Source organism: Alternaria novae-zelandiae (genome assembly GCF_023758075.1).
Source record: "Alternaria novae-zelandiae strain BMP 2774 chromosome Unknown scaffold_25, whole genome shotgun sequence".
Taxonomy (NCBI): domain Eukaryota; kingdom Fungi; phylum Ascomycota; class Dothideomycetes; order Pleosporales; family Pleosporaceae; genus Alternaria; species Alternaria novae-zelandiae.
This window is the reverse complement of record NW_026056985.1, coordinates 287774-306705: the sequence shown is the minus strand read 5'-3', so window position 1 is coordinate 306705 and position 18932 is coordinate 287774. Positions and strand designations below refer to the sequence as shown.

The 18932-nt window shown below is 52.8% G+C and overlaps 6 protein-coding genes across 6 annotated transcripts; 3 read left to right on the top strand and 3 right to left on the bottom strand.

Moving 5' to 3' along the window:
* Positions 1-395: 395 nt before the first annotated feature.
* On the top strand, positions 396-2044 carry J4E88_009648 (uncharacterized protein; the record flags this gene model as incomplete). The annotated part of the gene is made up of 2 exons (XM_049403247.1): positions 396-916; positions 967-2044. 2 exons carry the CDS (start codon positions 396-398, stop codon positions 2042-2044), a joined length of 1599 nt encoding a protein of 532 aa, XP_049251021.1.
* Positions 2045-2154: 110 nt separating this feature from the next.
* Positions 2155-5451, bottom strand: J4E88_009647 (uncharacterized protein; the record flags this gene model as incomplete). Its single annotated transcript, XM_049403246.1, has 1 exon — positions 2155-5451. One exon carries the CDS (start codon positions 5449-5451, stop codon positions 2155-2157), a length of 3297 nt encoding a protein of 1098 aa, XP_049251020.1.
* A 2081-nt stretch (positions 5452-7532) lies between these two features.
* J4E88_009646 (uncharacterized protein) lies at positions 7533-10926 on the top strand (the record flags this gene model as incomplete). The annotated part of the gene is made up of 2 exons (XM_049403245.1): positions 7533-9927; positions 9977-10926. The coding sequence occupies 2 exons, from the start codon at positions 7533-7535 to the stop codon at positions 10924-10926; spliced, it is 3345 nt and encodes a 1114-aa protein (XP_049251019.1).
* A 492-nt stretch (positions 10927-11418) lies between these two features.
* On the bottom strand, positions 11419-13114 carry J4E88_009645 (uncharacterized protein; the record flags this gene model as incomplete). Its single annotated transcript, XM_049403244.1, has 2 exons — positions 11419-12898; positions 12948-13114. 2 exons carry the CDS (start codon positions 13112-13114, stop codon positions 11419-11421), a joined length of 1647 nt encoding a protein of 548 aa, XP_049251018.1.
* Positions 13115-13679: 565 nt separating this feature from the next.
* Positions 13680-15229, top strand: CLP1 (Cleavage polyadenylation factor subunit clp1; the record flags this gene model as incomplete). The annotated part of the gene is made up of 2 exons (XM_049403243.1): positions 13680-14511; positions 14667-15229. The coding sequence occupies 2 exons, from the start codon at positions 13680-13682 to the stop codon at positions 15227-15229; spliced, it is 1395 nt and encodes a 464-aa protein (XP_049251017.1).
* Positions 15230-16648: 1419 nt separating this feature from the next.
* Positions 16649-18460, bottom strand: J4E88_009643 (uncharacterized protein; the record flags this gene model as incomplete). Its single annotated transcript, XM_049403242.1, has 1 exon — positions 16649-18460. The coding sequence occupies one exon, from the start codon at positions 18458-18460 to the stop codon at positions 16649-16651; it is 1812 nt and encodes a 603-aa protein (XP_049251016.1).
* Positions 18461-18932: the final 472 nt, after the last annotated feature.

Genomic DNA, 18932 nt, shown 5'->3' with positions numbered 1-18932 from the left:
TACCTACAATCTGCCTCCTCGCTCCCAACACGTGGAAAGAGCCGAGGAGGCAGCAGAGCACGGCGTAACAATTAGCCGTCATGCTGTAGCCGTGTGGCGTTCTACACGAATGTAACACCGAGCTTCGGAGGGGCTACACGGATCCTACCTCATGAACGACTGATCTGCTGCGCGCGTAACGCTTGCAATCTTACGCCTCTCGTTTTCCTTTGGCTTCTTTCGCTCATGATGGAATGACTCTTTCTAACATTCTAATACCCCACCTTTAGACATATCGTCTTCTTCTGCCACCGGCAAGGCTGCACCCAATCCCCGATTCGCCTTCATAATACATGTGACAGCAGCCCTGCATCGTCACCCAAGACCCGTTCCTGACCCAGGTACCGACCCGAAACATGGCGTCGGATGATCACCAGGACGTTGCGCCGGCTGCGATTCAAGCTTTGACCGGCTTTATCAATACGAGCACTTTGCTTGATCTGGCGCTTCAATTCTCGGCTACCTACACTCACCTCGCCAAATCCTCCACTGAGCACTTCCTAGTCACACCAGTTACGGCGCTCCCCACAGGCAAAGAGAAGGGCAAATTTTTGAGCATAGATGTCGGTGGCACAAATCTAAGAGTCGGCTTCGTTGAGCTAATCGGAGAGCCAGATGGCGGCCCAGAAGATGAGCGAACACGTAGTAGCACCGTTGGAGAGAACGTGTTTTCACAGATCAAGAGGAGTCATGACAAGAATTGGCCGATTGAGGATCACTTGAAGATGGATCAAGCCGAGGACCTGTTTGCCTGGATTGGTGACTGCATCGCTGAGGTTGTCAAGGACGCTCTCAAGGAGCAGGAGACCACGGAAGACGTCACGTCTCCTCTAGGTGATGAGATTCTGCTCGGTATCACTTTCAGCTTCCCAATGGCGTAAGTGGGCTCCTAAATGAACCGCGACATCTCACTAACAGGTCATCCAGACAAACGCGTCTCTCAGAAGCGACGCTACTGCCGATGGGCAAAGGGTTCGCCATCACATCGGATCTCAATCTAGGAAAGATGCTTTTGGCTGGCTACGCGCGTTACTGCAGTACAGATGGTTCATCGAATCAGCTCAATCATTCCAAGTCACAACTGCCCAGGATCAGAGTAGCAGCTATTACTAATGACACAGTGGCGACCTTCGCATCTCTTGCGTACGCAGCCAAAGCAGCCCCCAACAGCCGCGTAGCCATGGGTCTCATTGTTGGTACCGGCACCAACGCGACCGTACCTATGAAGCCGGAGAATTTGCACCCCGACAAGAGGAGTGCACTTCCAAATCCTGATGCTACCGAAACTGTGGTCATCAACACAGAGTGGACGATCCGCGGCACCGACAAACCGCTAGTTGACCTGAACATCAAGACACCATGGGACATGACACTCGACGCCAACAGCGACGCACCGGGTTTCCAACCGTTCGAGTACATGACCTCCGGGCGGTATCTCGGTGAGATTGTACGCTTGGTGTTCGTCGACGTCGTGTCAAAAGAGGAAGGCGTACAAATACCGTCATCGCTGATGCTCAAGAACGCTCTGCCGACACGATTCCTGTCAGAAGTCGTCGCACGAAAGGGCGGCCGTATCGTACAAGGAGAGCTCGAAAGCAAATACCCAGACGCAAACCCGGATGATTTCTTTTGGACTGTCGATAAGGTGGAACTGATACGAGATATCGCCGAGGCTGTGCAACAGCGTTCTTCCGCTCTCATCGCTGCCGCGTGTGTTGGACTGTTGGGCTGCGTGGGTGACGTCGCGCTAGACAAGCAGCAATCCCCAAGCAACGGCGCAAGCGCAAAGGGCAAACGCGAAATCGAGGAACTCGTCATAGCGTACGCTGGAGGAACTATATCACAGTACCCAAAGTGGCTGCAGACATGCCAGCAATGGATAGACGTCCTTGTCGAGGAAGGTTCATCATCAAACAAGAACAAGCAAGTCACACTCAAGGAGGCCAAAGACGGAGGAATCGTTGGCGCCGGGGTACTTGCAGGCATGACAGACGAGATAGTGTAAGAGTAAAAGAGCAGAGTCATGCAGATCAGACAGAACATAGCCCAATGGGCTTCAAATGCATTCCAAGTAATCAAAAACCAACCCCATGCCAACCTGAACAACCTTCCCATCTACCGCACAGGTAACTGTGCCTGCCACTCAGGATCAACCTTACTCTGTTTGAAGAAGCTCTTACCTCTCAACCACTGCCGGTAAGCCTTGTACCTCTTCTTCGCCGTATCCTCCTCCTCGACATCCAACGGGTTCTCCTTGACGCGCAGAAACTCTTCAAACTCTTCGATGTCTTCCTCCGGCGTTTGGAACTTGCTCCCAGTGGACTGTGGCTGTGGAGGCGGCTCCTGAACATCCGCGTAGACGTGCGGGTGCAGATTGTACGTGTGCGGGTACGAGTAGGAGGGCGCGTGTGAGAACGGCGTGCTGACAGATTGTGAGGTCATGGGGCGGGCGAAGGACTGGTTTGCGAGTTCGGTGTCCAGACGAGGTAGATCAGAGAGGGTGATTTGAACGCCATCTTCATCGAAGTTCTTGGGCGCTGGAATACTGCCTTCTATCATGGAAAGGTAGTCGTAGAATTCCATTGCGCTGGGATCATCGGCGGTGGGCATCTCGCTACTGACTACCAGAGGCAGGTTGAGTGGGTGTTCGATGTAGCGGGCGTATTCTTCCTCTTCGCTGTAGGATACCGACGGGTTCATGCTGTTCTCGTAAAATTGGGTTAATGTCCACTGGTGAACGAGCGCTTTGTTGGCGGGCTTGAAACCGGGTTTGAGCGTGGATGAGAGCCCAGTTGACGTGGACATGGAATTGGCCAACGATTGGTATGCCGACGGCGGTGGTGCTGGTGGGTGGGTTTCGAAGTGCGATTCGCGAAGGATGGAATGTCGGACTGATGATTCTGCGTAGGTAGCGCTCAGGTGCAGATCCCTCCTCCGGTTGCCTGGGGTATGATCGGGCTTGGACTCAGTCTCGCTCGAAGGGTCAATGATGGTCACACCTTTCCGAGGAGCCTTCTTGCCGTCCCTTCCTTGTGCGTCGTGATCCTGTTGCTTCGTGCGAGGGACGAACGGAGACATGTTCTCCTTACGAGATGGATACGTTCCATCCCTAAGACCTGGCCGCGGCTTGGCTAAACGGAAAGCGAAGATCTTGAGATATGACGAGATAGCCAACGGTCGGTAGTATTCAAGCCAGTAATCATCACGGAAGCTGATAAAGTCGAATGCTGATTCCTCAGTTGGCAGAGCTGGCATAATTGAAGGTGGTAGTGTGCGCTGTTGAAGATTCGAATGTGTGTACCACTGGATATAGTCTCGTCTTGTGCGCTCGAGAAAGTTTTGTGGGTTTTGGTGGTGAAGAAAGTAATCTGTGGAAAGATCCCATAGCATCGGCTGGCCTTGGCGGTAGACGTAATTACCCAGAAACAGATTATATGCTTCTTGGCGCTGTGAGTCGAGGAAGGAGTTGTGGTAATAGCGCTTGAAGCTCTCAACCATATCGCGGGAACTACTTTGCCACTGGTTGATCTTCCGGTAGGTAGCCATCGTGTTGACGAGATGCGAGCCACCATACTGGATGGCGATAGTGTCACCATGACCATGGAACATCTGCGTAAACAGCTCGACGCAGTCCGAATCGTACTCGACAGTATTGCCGGATATGACACCAAGCGCTTGCAATTGTCGACCTAGTGCTCGTTTCCCAATGACGAACTGAGCAGCGTTTGTTCTGTCTAGGCAGTCGATGCAATTCGTTCGCGCCACTCCATTCTGCACTTGAGGAGCATCATACTCATTGTCGCCGTTGCGGAAGAAACCTGTCTTCCGCAAGACCTTTTCAGCAAGGTTCTCCAACGTGCCAATGACATCCTGTCCTCTGGTTTTGGCTGCTCTTGACATGTCGAAAGCCTCATATATGATCCTCTTGTCAGTTGGTAGCGACTGATTGAGGTAGTCGATAGCGTGCTTGTATTCGTAGAGCAGTTTCGACTCTCTCGGAGTTCGTTCACGCGCTTTGATAAGGTTGAGAACGTAGATCGGCGCACCGTAGCGCTCAAACAAGTTGTCGAAATGCAGTCCTGCTGCGCTGTAGAAGGGATCCACGAGGTTCAAATCGATATCTGGCTTTGGTGTCACACCTGTGTTGTCTTGCGTCCAGTATAACGGTATGCTACCGCGGTGCTGGACGTAAGATGTGTAAGAGGGATTCGCATAGAGGCGTGGTCCAGGAGCATGGAAGGAAGTCGTAGTCTGCTCGGACACAATTTGCTCTGTCTCGACGTCATTGGCGACATATCCAAGATCGTTCGTTCCACGCTTGAGGAAACGAGCACCGGCAAAATGCCTTGATCGTCGGGCAATGATGGTAAGGTATACTCGTCGGCCAAAGACATCCAGCGAAGATTGGTCAACGTATCCATGTATGACTGGGTGACACCAGTCGTAGACGTTCTTCAGTGCGTCTCGCGCAGGGTTCAGGAGATGATGGTTCCAGACAAACATATTTTGAAAATCGCGTTCAGGGTTGGAAATGCCTTCACTAAGCGCAGTCCGTTGATGAATGATGTTCTGCTGCAGGCTCCTCGTCACGTTGTAAGAATAGCTAAAATAGAAAGATCGTGTGAGGTCCATGTTGTTGAGGATGGACAAGAATCTCGCTTCTTCCGGATTGCGGTCTTTCTGGTACCTTGATGTTGATCCAGTCGTCAATGGCACCATGTCCGTGCCATCGACCTGATAAATGTAGTGACCGCCTAACATGGCTACTTGCGATCTTTTGGATATCAGTAACATGTAGTACGCCTCCGTGAACCGGATGAAGCCCAACAGGCCCCATGTGCTGCATTTCAACTTCATCCCTCCTGTAGCCTTGTTGCCGTCAGCTATCGTATCGAGCAACTGATGCATTTCTCGCCGATTATACACTATATCGTCTTCAAAGATGTTCAAATGTCCAGGTGCAGCGGTCCGGTCGATCTTCAGCACGCGAAACTGCCTGTCGGTAATGTCGGCACCAATGAGATAGAAGCGGGTACTGGTTTCGTAGAGCGAGAATTTGTGCATTCTCTTAATACCGCTCTCTCCGACATTCTGGTAGGTCGAACCCTTGACTTTATGGACTGTGGACGGAGTGGAAGGTCTGTGGAACGAGACATTGACGTTGGGATTTTCTTCTTCACCGCCAAATTTGGTGGACTCCGACTCTCTTCGTGGCTTTCCATGACCAGGTAATTTGTCGAGATCGGCTTCGGGTTTGAACTCAAGCGGAGAGGTCTGCGGGCTACCGACTGCAGTCGACGCCTTCTCGATATCATCCAGCTGCTCCTGACTGCTAGTGCGCGATGCTGTAGGCCTGGACGCGACGGAGCTGGATCGTTCGGGGGAACTTAGTCTCGACTTCGATTTCTCCATTATGCGCGATTAGTGACTGGGATAGAAGCTGTCAACGAGTGTGATAAGGCAAGACTTGTCAAGCGGTCACGGCGTGGTTTGTCGGTCGTGTAGTGGCGCATGCGGACAGCACGAGACAGGAGCTGGCTCAAGCCTGGTGCTTTCTTTTGCACACCCTTCAAACTCTGACGGTGCAAGGAAGACTATGCACGGAAAGATGCGTAGTTCTGGAAGGACCGTGTTGTAAGCCGAAAGGGTAAGGCCGCTGTAGCTTGCCGGCGGGTCCACGTGCACCTGGCCACGCTTGCTTGGGCATGATCAGGCTTGGCGTACGTCAGCGCCCTATCGCGACCCAGGAGTGCTAAACCACCTGGAGCACAACAATCCTGACGTACATCCGTATAGATCAGATAGTAGGGCGTGAATGTATACAGCGGTCACATAGCGCGCAACATTCGTGATGTGCCTGCTTGGTCTCCATGACAACAAATGCGGATGGACTTGCATTGCGCTTGTGGTAGTCTGGGGCAGTCGACCATCGAACAGAACAACCAACAGTTGGAATTATCTGGTAGCATAACGTGTATCTCTCCCGGTGCCGTTCGAAATGGTAAGCGTCAAACGGCATGCACCAGTTGCATACTTATCAGAAGCCATGTGCCTCTTGCGGGTCATGGCTGCACTTTATTATCCCTCCAAAATCAAATTACCACTGAGTGCCCTCATTACCGAAGACATGGCGAGCGACAGGTCCTACATCTTCGTTATCATCGGAGCCACGTTATCAGTCTCGGCTATAGTTATCAGCATCGTCTGTGTTATCATCGCGCAAAAGAGGAAGTCGGCCAGAAAGAAGAGGGCAGCCTCGCGGGTACAGAGTCGCGAAGTCGGCGCAGCATCCATTAGGCCCAGAGAAGTGCCCGCAGGGCTATAACCACTGCAGCGGGCTGGGTAGGGCGCGGGCCTCACTCGCTGGCGCAAAGCAATCTGGCGTTCTGGCTGTGGAAGAATGTATGCCAGACGGATGAGGGCGTAGGTCTCGAATGCCGCAACTGTATCAGACTGGCTGGGTCATAGCAGATAGCGAAGTGTAGCAGCAGTTTCTATAGATACTGCGTCCATGCAGTCTTCAATTTGCGTCTTTGTGTGGTATCGCGCACCGCTTCCGTGAAACGGCCTGAGTGTTGTCTATGGCGGCACAGCAATCTTCTTAAACGTACGTTGAGCAAGGGTGCTCGGCTTCAACGTCCTGGTCCGCAGATGACGAAGGGTAACCTGGCAGATATCCGGCTGCTCCCGGGTCTTAGATAAATTGTGTGGTGTGTGCGTTATTCTCCGAGAGTCCCAGCTCACAGGATGTCAAAGACGGACGCGGGATGCGATGGTTCATAGCATGAACATGAGGCCATGAGGCCACGCACGAGCATGAAGCGAGTAGAAAAAGGAGAAACGAGCAGCAGAAACATAATTGAGACGCGTCGAAACGGTGCCAGAACTAATGCTGATCAGTCGTCCTGCATGAGCAAGCACGAGTAATGTGGACTGTGCATGAGGACCGGCAGCTGAACGGGCGTGCAGTTCAAGCGCAGACAGCCGCGCATGGCAACGGCAATGAATAGATGATAGGCAAAGGGTCCACGAAGGCAGATGAATGGGTACAAGAAGTAAACGTGGGACGACCCCAAGAGGCGGTTCATGTGGTATAAGAAATGTGCTATAGTAGGGGTTAGAGTTCTCGGGGTCGCTCAACTGAGACTAGCCCGTGGCCCCTGCCATGGCAGCGACGACCATCACTATCCCTGAGGAGGGTCAATTCGCCTCGGGCACCCGCCGCCCGATGCAATTAAACACAGGCGTCCCATCTCTTCGGCGAATGTTTTGTTCTTCTGGTATCTTTCTGGACTTTGTAGACGTTGTGCAGTTTTGGAGTTCTCTCTACCAATCTTTTACCACGGCCAGGTCGCGACGCGCATGATTACCGGACTCGCGGACTCTGCATGCCAACCATGCACTGATCATCAAGACTGCAGCATTCCAGACACCTAACATAGAGGGCCTACCGATTTGGATTACGGGCCTCTCTCGTGCAGCACGCGGCGCAGATGGATTACCAGCAACCCGTTCGCTCTCCCCCCGCCGCCGCCGATGCAGCCACTACCGCCCCGGCGACCCAGACTTTGAAGTCGCGGCGGCGCGACTCTCTGCCATCGTCTGTCAAAACATCGGATGCGCGCCCGACCAAGCGCACGCCCAACTACATACGCACCACGGCCGCTTCGCCCCAGGTCATTTCGTCGCTGATCGACCAGCTGTCAGCCATATCCATCCCCGCGCACAACCACTTTGAGAATCTCCTCGTCGGCTACGGCAACGGCCTCGCGCCCTCCGCCGCGCCCAGCGTGCGCACCCACTCGGAGAAGAACTCGATCGCCGGGCATGATGGAGCGTCGGTGGACCGCAGCAGCTTCCACAACCCGATAAGAGACCAGAACGACCTCTACCCCGACGACGCATGCGAACCGCCCGTCATCCGCACGTCCAAGCCCCCATCCGGCAAGTCGCCTTTGACCGCGCCCAAGAAACCGAACAAAGCGCATTCGCTTAGTAGTTATATCGGACGCAGCGGTGGTAGCTCGTGCTCCCTACAATCGACCCATTCGAACCGGTCGGCGAGTAGTTTTGGCAACATCAGCGTCGAAGCAGGCGTGCCGCGCCAGGTATCGGGTGAAAGTGCGAGGTCGTCGTTAGAAAGCAAGAGGAGCTTCAAGGGCCACAAGAGCCTGATGTACATGAGCTCGCGCGAGCGACTACGACAAAAAGAGACGGAACGAAAGCGCGTGACCGTACACAATCTGAACGACACACCGACCGGCGACCCCTCCAAGAAGGCCGCGCACCAACTCTTCCCCTACGAAGACACGATCAGCGAAGAGCCCTCTTCCGCGAAAGAAGACGCACGATTCGACGAGACAGTACCCGAATCGTCACGATTTGCCCAGCGGTATCCTAGCAGGAATAACAGTCCACGACGACTGCGTCTCAATCTGGTCGATGCCCCTCATCTGGAAAGTCCATCAGACAGCGGACTCATCCCCGAACGCGGATCATCCCTGAGGCACACTGGCAGCCCGGCCCGCAAGAGCAAGAAGCGCCGATCCGGGGACAAGAGCCGTCCAAAGTCTCAGAAAGCCGACACGGTCCCCGAAGAGGAAGAGAAGATGGATCCGGAAGCACAAAGGAAGATGAAGATCCTGGACGAGCTAGAACAGGAAGAGAATGAGGTCGCTCAAAGGATCCGAGAACTAAGAGATCAGAAAATGCGGAGAGAGAAATTAGCCGGAAAAATGCCTGTGGACGTACATGCAGGGGCGACAACACCCAGGGTGCCTCGCGTTTCATCCATCCCCAGTCCGGAGTCCTCGCCCATCTCGACAGTTTCAAGCTTGTCGGAGGACGAAAGGAGAGTGCAGAATTCGACCAAGGCGCATCGAGTGCTTGGAATATCACAAGAAACAGCCTTAGCTGCCGAGAAGCTAGCGGAAAGGCCGATGGACAGACCGGCCGAAAAAGCAGAAGGTGACCGCCATAACCTCTCGGTACCATCGCAACCACGCAGCCTGCGCCACTCGCGGCACCGAAGTCTGACGTTGAACGACGGCGATGAGCTTACCCCACTTCCGATCGATTACACGCTTGCGCTCCAAAGTCTGGACGAGTCTGCACCGACGCCGAGCTTAGCAGATCCACGGCAGTCGAGATCGCCTGCGCCTGCAAGCATCATGTCTAAAGCAACCAAGTCAAGCAGCGACTCTTCCGTACCCCAGCGATCAAATTCACTCTTGGCAGTCGGCGGGCGATCTGCGCTCGGCCGTCGAGCGGCGACCAGTTCCGTCATCATAGGCAAGTCTTCCAAGCACAAACACTCCTCCAGTGTGAACGAAGATTCGACAAACAGACTGGCGCCACCCTCTCGTGCGGCCAGCGAAGAGCCTATTACTCGACATCGCTCCATGCACGTTGTGTCCCCTCCGTTAGAGTCGCACAGTATGCAGCTACAGCGCAGACGTACAAGTACCAGCAAGAGGTGGTCGCATCCCGATCTGCCAGCGAAGGCCGAGAAAGCGCATAATGACAGAATCGATCGGAAAGAAGAGAAGACCAGAGCAGCTGCAGTGCAGAGCCCGCCCCATCCGATCATCGAGGAGCGACCTGCAAGTTTAGATTCTATCGATTTGGATGTACACCAATACCTAGAATCGTCCCGGCTGTCCCAGAAGATCCGACACCCGCAAACAGGAAGAATCATTTCTTTCTCAGAAGTCGGTGACCCTGAAGGCTTTGCTGTCTTCGTTTGCGTGGGCATGGGTCTGACTAGATACGTCATGGCATTCTATGATCAGCTCGCAGCTACTTTGAAGCTGCGTTTGATCACACCCGATCGCCCTGGTATCGGAGGTAGCCAAGCTGATCCGAATGGGACACCTCTTAGTTGGCCTGGTATGTGAACTTCCCGTCATCTCAGGAGAAACGAGCTAACAATTACTAGACGATGTACTTGTGATCTGTCAGTCTTTGAAAATCAACAAGTTCTCCATGCTGGCCCATTCTGCAGGAGCTGTCTACGCTTTGGCAACATCACTACGAATGCCACAACATATTCGTGGCAGAGTGCACCTTCTCGCGCCTTGGATACCACCATCGCAGATGGCACCCATTGGCATCAGCCAGGACTCACCACCCACGCAACAACTTCCTCGATCGCAGCGCTTCCTTCGCGCTCTACCTCCATCTCTACTCAAGGTCGCGAACTCAACCTTCCTCAGCGCGACAAGTGCTAGCCTCCAGCGTACCGGACCCAAGACGTCGCCCAAGACCAGACGGAAAAGCATGGCCCCCTCACCGGTGCCACCACAGCAGTCGACAACTCGCCCCTCTTTGAAGGACACCCACCGACATTCGATGATGATGATGGACCAAGTGCTGCCGAACGCAAGCACGCTGACCCTCACGAACCCAGATGCCAATAACGAAGAAGCACAACGCGTGCAAGAGATGCTCAGCATGGCTGAGCTCGAACGCCAGCGTGCTTTTGACGAACGCCTCACTTTCGCTATCTGGGACCGCGCGACTGCAAACGCAAACCCCGCAACTGATCTGATTGTCTGTCTCGAAACCAAGCAGACCATCGGGTTCCGCTACGAAGACATCAACAGGCCAGTTGTCATCCATCACGGGTCCAAAGACTCGCGTGTACCAGTTGACAACGTCCGATGGCTTGGCAAATTGATGCGCAAATGCGAAGTCCGGATTCTGGAAGGCGAACAACACGGACTCATGGCCAGTGCACAGGTCATGGGTAACGTACTCACTGAGATGGCATCTGACTGGGAAGACTGGACGAACATGGTCTCAGGAAAATCCACTGACGGACACCGCGCTGTCTCAAGACGGAGAACGACCGAAAAGTTGAGAAGCCAAATGAGCTTCACCAACTGAGCGTATACATAAGACACACAAGAGCTGGAACTTTGCTTACCTGGACGACGACATTGTAATTCGACGATTTGCGACGGCCTGGATCTCTTCGCGATCTTTTGAAACAAGCGTGTGCTTTTTCTTTCTTTGTTATCTGGCGAGAACACGACCTCAAATACCCCATACTAATCACCCTTGTTTTGTACGTTGTTCTAATCGCCTAGTTAGTATTTCTCTTCTTTCTTGTTGCTTTCGTTTCTTTGGATACACTATACCCATTAGGTTTGAAGCGTTTTGTATGGGCTGGATACCTTGATTGGATCTATGACGTAGATAGGGAGGGGGGCTGGGGATTACTAGATGGCAATGGCAAGGAACTCTTGTGATATAAGTGGCTACAATGAAATCTTTGCACATCGCAGCAATACATCTCGTTACTCACTACACTCGATGCATACACACGATTGAATTTCAACTGCTAGGCAGTTCCTAAGTCGATCTATACTTCTACCTTCAACCAACAGTATAGGCCTCTGCACCTTTACCAAACAGCAAATGTGGCTTTCTTTGCGCCAAATCCAACACCGTCTGCGCAAAGACCGAATTTGCCCATGCGAACCAACTCCTCGTATATGACTTTCCAGACTGTACATTCACACTCTCGTGTATGAGTCCCAATGGACTCACTTTCTTGACCGCAGCAAGACACTTCATAATCTCATCGTCGTCATCGCTACTCATAGCTTGAACGAGGACAGCCATGGGCCAAGCGTTTCGCACGCCGACGTGGGGACCGCCGATGCCCGCAAAGTCGGAGCCGGTGAGGTAATAAGGATTACCGTTCTTCTCCAAGATCATCTTACGTGTGTTCTTGTAAATATTATTGTTTGTATCCGTGAAGCCGAGCAGAGGTAAAGCGAGTAAAGAGGGCAGGTTAGCGTCATCCATCAAGATGGAAGACCCATAGCCATCGACTTCGAATGCAAAGACCTCGCCGTATTTCTTGTGTGTCACTACGCCGTGTTCCCAGATGCCCTCTTGGATTGTCTCACCCCAGGTCTCCACTTCAGTGGCTATGTGTTTCTTGCCCGCTTTCTTGAGAATGGCGGCTGTGCGGAGGAGTTCGACGGCCATCATGGCGTTGGCGGGGATGAAGAAGCCGAGGATTGTTGCATCGTCGCTGGGGCGGAAGGCAGAGCGGACGAGCCCTGTGCCGCCATTGAGAGGGTTGCCGAGACCGCTTAGGCTAAGGGTTTCGGTGCCGATGTTGGTCTGGCGCTGCCATGTGTATTCGTTGCCCTGGTATGCGCCTGTCTTCTCGTTGAAGGTAGGCTTTGACTGCTCCTTGAGCACGCCGAGAAGTGTATCGAGAGCGAGGAGCCAACGAGCGTTGATGAACTCGGTGGAGTCGGTATGGTTGTAAAATTGGTTCGATAAGGAGAGAAAGTGGGCGAGAGAGTCGAGTTCGTACTTGCATTCAAAGACAAATGACTCCTCGTAGTTTGGATGTACTTTATCGCCATCGCCTTGGAAGGTTGGGTTGAGGCCACTCGGTGGAGGCGGTTGGAAGGCGTTGCAGTATGGTGATCCGATGACATACTCTGCCTGTGTGTTGATGGCTCCCAGAATGAGCTGGTGTATCTCCTTGTCTTTCTTGGCTAGCAGCTGGTATTGTGCTAGCTGGTTCGTAGAGTCGCGTAGCCATTCAGCGTTGATGTCTCCCGTAACGATGAAACTCTGTGCTCCCTTCCAAGCTGCTGGATCCCAACTTCGCTTTGACGTCTTATGCTTGACAGTATCACCGACATGCCAGCGCACGGTAGTGTCTAGTGTGTTGGGGAACGCGTTTTCAAAGAGACGAGCGAGGTCCTTGTCGACCATCTTCTCGTTCATGTCATCGATGACCTTTTCGACTAGAGGCGATTCGAAGGTTCGGCAATATTTGGACGGTCGTTGGAAGGGTAGCTCCATGGGGCCGGTGCTATACGGCGGACTGTCAGACGAATTAGTACAAACTCTTTTCGCTGTATATATTGGCATACTGTGGTCGCATCGCGTAGTTCTTGTAGTCTGGACAGGCTGCTCGATACTTAAGCGGATCGATGGGAGGGCGCATAGGTTCTTGATCCTTAACATTGTTTAGTCCAGCGGACACAGATGAGACGGTAAGAAGAGCCCCTAGGGACAGCGAAGCCAATGACTGCTTCATATTAGGTCGAGACGGTCCAAGCGACACCTTGGGGACTTGGAGCTTTCGCGAGAACAGCCAGATTGAGTTACGCAATGGCTATCGGTAATCGAGGAAAGCAAGGATGGACGGGGCGCGGAGGAAAGGGCGTTCAGCTGAAGACGTTGAACATGACGTGAAACAGGAAAGACAAAGCACCCGAATCATCAAAAGCGAAATGGACAGATGACGGGCTTCAATTGAGGTATAGATTGACGAGCTTCCGACTGACCAGGGAGCTTTCATGGGGAAGGCACCCCACCAGCTCCGCCAATAAGCTCGTGTTAAGTCCGCAGGGCCCAAGCTTCGCTGCGTCGCGCTTCCCAGTTGCTCAACTGATCGCGTCTCTATTCTTCACGCCCATCGCCTGGTCACTGCAACTTGGACGACTACGTGACTACCCCTTGGTTTCTCAAGCGCTATTGTATTGCGCACTCATATTCGAATGTGCAGACTGATCTCCTCACCCAGCTCATAGGAATATCTACACTTCAGCGCATTCAGTCCTTGAACAGCTTCGGCGTCTCCCCACATCACTATATCCACCATGATCTCTCTACCAGGTCTCAACCTGTCCTCGCAGCCGACCGAAGCGCAAAATGCCCCCACCTCGACAGCCACACGAACCCAAGACCTCGCTGCCAACACCGAATACCGCTTCGAGGTAGCCTTCTCGCGGACACTCACGGTGAAGCTGCAATCGGGCACCGCAGAGTTTTTCGGCACCGAGCTGGCTCCGTCTACCGTCTACACATTCCAGGGCACAAAGGGTGCTATCTTCACATGGCATGGCTGCAAGCTCGACATCGGCGGAGAGGTTGAGTCAGACTACATCGCGGAAGAGACGCCCATGATGAGTTGTGCGAACCTACACTTCGCGCTGGAGAACCTGCGCGACAGGAGTATTGCCAGTGGCAGCGTCGAAATGGGACCCAGAATACTTGTCGTGGGACCTGAGAACTCAGGCAAAACGTCACTCGTCAAGACTCTGACCTCCTACGCGGTCAAGACCAGCCGGCAGCCTATGGTCGTGAATCTCGACCCGCGCCAGGGTATGCTCAGTGTGCCAGGCTCTTTTTCAGCGGCTGTATACTCGTCCATTGTGGACATTGAAGAAGGCTGGGGCAGCAGTCCAATCTCAGGGCCCAGCCCCATTCCAGTGAAGATGCCGCTGGTATACCACTACGGTCTCAAGGATCCAGAGGAGGGCAGGGTGTTCAAGCCGTTGGTAACGCGCATGGCACTTGCTGTCACAAGTAGATTGGAGGAGGACACGCTCAGCAAGCAGGCTGGCTTCATCATTGATAGCTCAGGCGCCATCAGCCAAGGGAGAAATGGCGTCTACGACAACATAGAACATATTGTTTCTGAGTTCTCTGGTGCGTGTGATGTCTTGCATACTTCTTCAGCATTTCCCCTCCAACATCGCCCATGTACATTCATGCACCCAAGTTCCAATATCTATCTTCCGAGAGGATTGGCAATCAAATGTACGTACACACTATCAGATCATCATACTGACAGCCCATTACAGTCAACGTCGTCATAACCCTCGGCTCCGAACGCCTCTACTCTGACCTCTCCCGCAAATTCTCAGCCCGCACCGGCGGCGACCCCTCCGAAACCGTGTCCGTAGTCCGCCTTGACAAGTCCGGCGGCTGCGTCGATCGAAGCGAAGAATACATGAAGGCCCTCCGCCACGCCCAAATCAAAGAGTACTTCTTCGGCAAAGGCGACGAGACACTGGCTCCCAGCAGCCAGATGGCCGACGCCGCCGACCTCAACATCTTCCGCGTTGTCGAGGGAGAAGGAAACGGTGGGGTAGACGAGTACGGCATGACGGTCGAGCGGCAGATCTTCGAAAAAGTCACACCGTCTGAGGCACTCCAGAACCAATTGCTGGCTATCACAACAGCGAGCCCCAACGATCCGCAGAGCGTGATCAGGGACAGCAGTATTAGGGGGTATATCTATGTTGCGGATGTAGACGAGGCGAAGAAGAAGGTCAAGCTGCTTAGTCCGCTGCCGGGACAGACGCCCGGTAATGCCATGATCTTGGGCAGTTGGCCGGAACCTGTAGAGGGTCTGCTTAACTAGAGGTCAGAAGCAATGATGGGGACTATGGCGCTGATACATTTACATGGCGGTGCACAGATAGATATTCTGAAACATATCCTTGAATCCTGTTGTACCTTCGCCTACACTCGAGCCGTTCTTAGTGATCTTTCCCAACATTGATGTCTGCTCTGAAGGTAGATACCGTTGCTTTTGTCACAGGTTGCATCGTAGGTGTTCGGTATATCTTCGGAATACATATTTGAAGACTGGATTCAATTTCTCATACAAGGTACGTGTCGATCCGCAGCCGGGAAATATATATATAAGCTTCTAACATCGTCCACCCTACGTGCGTAAGCGAAAGCCCAAATTGATCTGTCAAAGAAGAATCCGACAGGCCGTAGTGAAACGGAATGAGGGACCCATCTGGCGATTGCTTGAAAGAATGAGGTTTGAAAGCGAAATCGCGCCACCATACTCCCTTCCACTCGACCATCTCCTTGCGCCTAACTACCACCTCTTTCCAGACCCAGTTCATTGCAATGTTCTCAAAGTCTTCCCCAAATATCGGGCGATAGTTGAATGTGTTAACGCCAGTACCCAGACGTGTCACCTCATGGGCCACTAATCTCATCGCATGCAGAAAGTAGCTCTTCTTCTTGCCTTTTGCGCCCAGCTTGAACCGCGCAATTTGCTCTTGGGTAAGCGGTGTGTGATCAGACGCAATCGAAGATATGGGGTAGAGGCAGAAGGAAGGCAAGTTGTTGACAAGCTTGCGGACAACGTATTCAATGTCAGTCGGAGAGTCGAGCCAGCCGTCTGGTGGAAGTGGAAGGCCAATGCGGATATGGGTCGTGTCGCCTATCTTGCTGATAGTGGGGAGCACAAAGTTGTGAACATCGAATTCCTTCCTAAACCATGGAGCATATAATTTTAGCCACTCGTGCTCAAACTCGTGATAGACGGTCATGCATGAGAGGATAAGGCCGCGGTAGCTATGAAGTTCGTGCGAAGAAGGTATGCGTTGGGCGACGAAGACCTTCCTTATATGGTTCACATAGGGAGGACACTCGGAGTAGGGGTTTTCTGTAGGCCAGGCCATTGCAGGAATTGAGGTAATGATGTAGGCGTAGATCTGGAGGCGAAGTTCTGTAGGGAGATCGAGGAAACCCGCAGTCGTAGTCTTTGAGGAAATCATTCTCGGAGTTGACAAGATGTTTGTTTTGAAGTTGAAGCAGGCTGAGTACGAGTTCGAGCTAGAGAGAGAGCCGAGTAGAGCCCTTAGCTGTATTTTAGAGACGTAGGCGTGTTGTGCACGGACGCCGTGAATACCGGGAGGCGCACCCGAGGCGCATACTCAACACTGACAGGGACCCAAAACCTCCAAAGTTTGCTTGTAGTCCTCAGTACTCGGGGTTCGAAACTACTTTCGACGTGCGGCGGATGCCCGGTAAACTGCTACATCTCCTCATCCCTCTCTTGCATCTCCTCTCTCTCAATCACCTCAGCCATCCGTTCCCTCACACTCTCATCCTTGTCCCAGACCTTCCATCCCATGTGTGGTTTAATCTCGTTAGGTTTCTTGTCCGGAGGAGGCATCTTCGAAAACGGACACTCGGGCTCGTCTTCGTCGTACAAAAAGGCATCAACCTCGTCATTCACAACCTGTGAGTACTGACCGGACAGGGGTGCTGCGACCCTAAAACTCGGTTTACTGACATCCTTCGTATCGCGGTAATGCTTCCTGAGCTTATGGAAAAGCCAAGGGAATCCATACTGCGGTGGTATGCGCTGAAAACAATGGTACAAAGTGACGTGCTGTAAGTTAACCGATGATGTGAAGAGATCGAGCAAGTCCTGTGGGGATAGCTTGATGTTCCGCAAGGTAAGCGTTCTCAACTGCGGTCTCAACGCCTCTGGGATAGGATTAAACTCCAGAAATCGGCGCAGAGTTCGAGCTGATCTCTTATCGTTGAGACTCAGGTCGAGATGCTCGAGGTATCGCAATTCCGCTAATAAAGACTGGAGATTGGTCAAGCTCTCTTCGTCGTACAGATAATCATTCGAAGGGGTGACTGTCAACTTGACGTGTTTCAGAGGTGTTCTCTGAAACATTTGTCTCGTGATCTGGTAGTTGTGTGAAGCAGCTTTAGCGACAAAGCAGTGGTGGTACTGTCTCGCTTGGTGTTCTGATTCAACGATGAACTCTTCTATCCGCGGATTTGGCATGGCGAGGATCGCAGCAACTACGACGCCATAGCCTCTGGGTAACGGTTCTCCATTATCCTTCGGCTTGGCGGCACGTGAGGACCACTGATCGTATATACGCTCTGCCTCTTGAGGAGGTCGTAGCCATGGCCAGATAGTTGGTTTGCGGAAGCCCATAGGCAGTGAACGATGATAGGGCGTGTTGTATCGAGGCGATACATTCCATGCAGGCCATACATCGATCGTTGTAGTGATCCTTTTTACGTTTGGAAAGCTGGCTAGTGCTTCATGTAATGCAGCTGCATCGATCTGCTGTTCCACAAGTTCCTGTTCTTGACGATACAACTCCTGGTACAGCGCATAGCTGTCTTCAATGCTCATCATTGTGGCATTTCTAGCCAGAATATCTCTTGAGAAGTGGTCGTCATATCGCAAGAGGATACCCTTTGCGATCTCGGTCAGCCGACCATCCTCAATTAGGTCTGCCACCGATAATGATCGATGCTCGGGGTTTTCGTCGCCGTAGAGCTCCATGGCCTCCTCGAGTCGGCTTTCAATCGCCCTGGTAACCTCTCTTTCGTCGGCGAGAACAGCTTGGCGAAAATCATCCAAAGTTGAATACTCATTGAGCAAGGCATCATCCCAGACAATCTCGAGCACACGGTTTTTGTACGTTGGGTGAGCCATGATCTGATGCAGATAGTCCAGATTAGCTCGATTAGGCGAGACATAGACGCGATCTATACGCAGATACACGCTGGCCGCCAAATGCTTGCTCGTGAGCCGCAGTCGCTTGATGTCGAGCTTTGAGATGTGCTGGCAGACGATTTCGAGAAGTTCCGATGGCAAGTCCGTGATGGTCTTCCTGTTCTGGGCCCCGCTCCCGAAGGCCTCGGGAAACTCATCGCCAAACAGGCCTTCCATGAAGCTCACGGACGGAACAATGCTCGCACTCAATGCCGAAACAGTGGAAACCCTGCGCTTTGAGACGCCAGCCCGAATAGACAAGCTAGGCTTCCGGCGTCGGGTCTTGGCAGGCCTTATCTGGAGGTTTGTGAACATCGCATTGGTATGTATATATGATTTGATGGACGCGGTTTCCAGATAGTAAACACAGGCGGGTGCCGGGAGCTGGTTTGTTGTGGCGGTATGTAGGCCTCCTGCTAGGCTATGTTGCACGTACAACGTTTGAGCGTAGGCTGCGTATGTAGGCGTCTGGAATCGTGTGTAAAGAAACAAATATGTTTAGATGAGGTAGCGAAACTGATTAGTTGATGTTCAAAATACGGTGTCGAAGGACAAAGGTTCATGCTAAGGGTGCTGAAACGCCAGCGCTTGCAGCGCTACCAATGCAAGGCTACTTGCTACACCATTTGAGGACAGCTGAGCGGCCATCATAGGCATATATCGTGTCGCACATGTGACACTGCTAGATGCGATAAATGAACACCCAATGAGTCGCATACATGAGACGCGTTCATAGACGGTACGGAAGGACAGTCAATTGTGATCGCGGAAGCCGCAACGTGCCCGC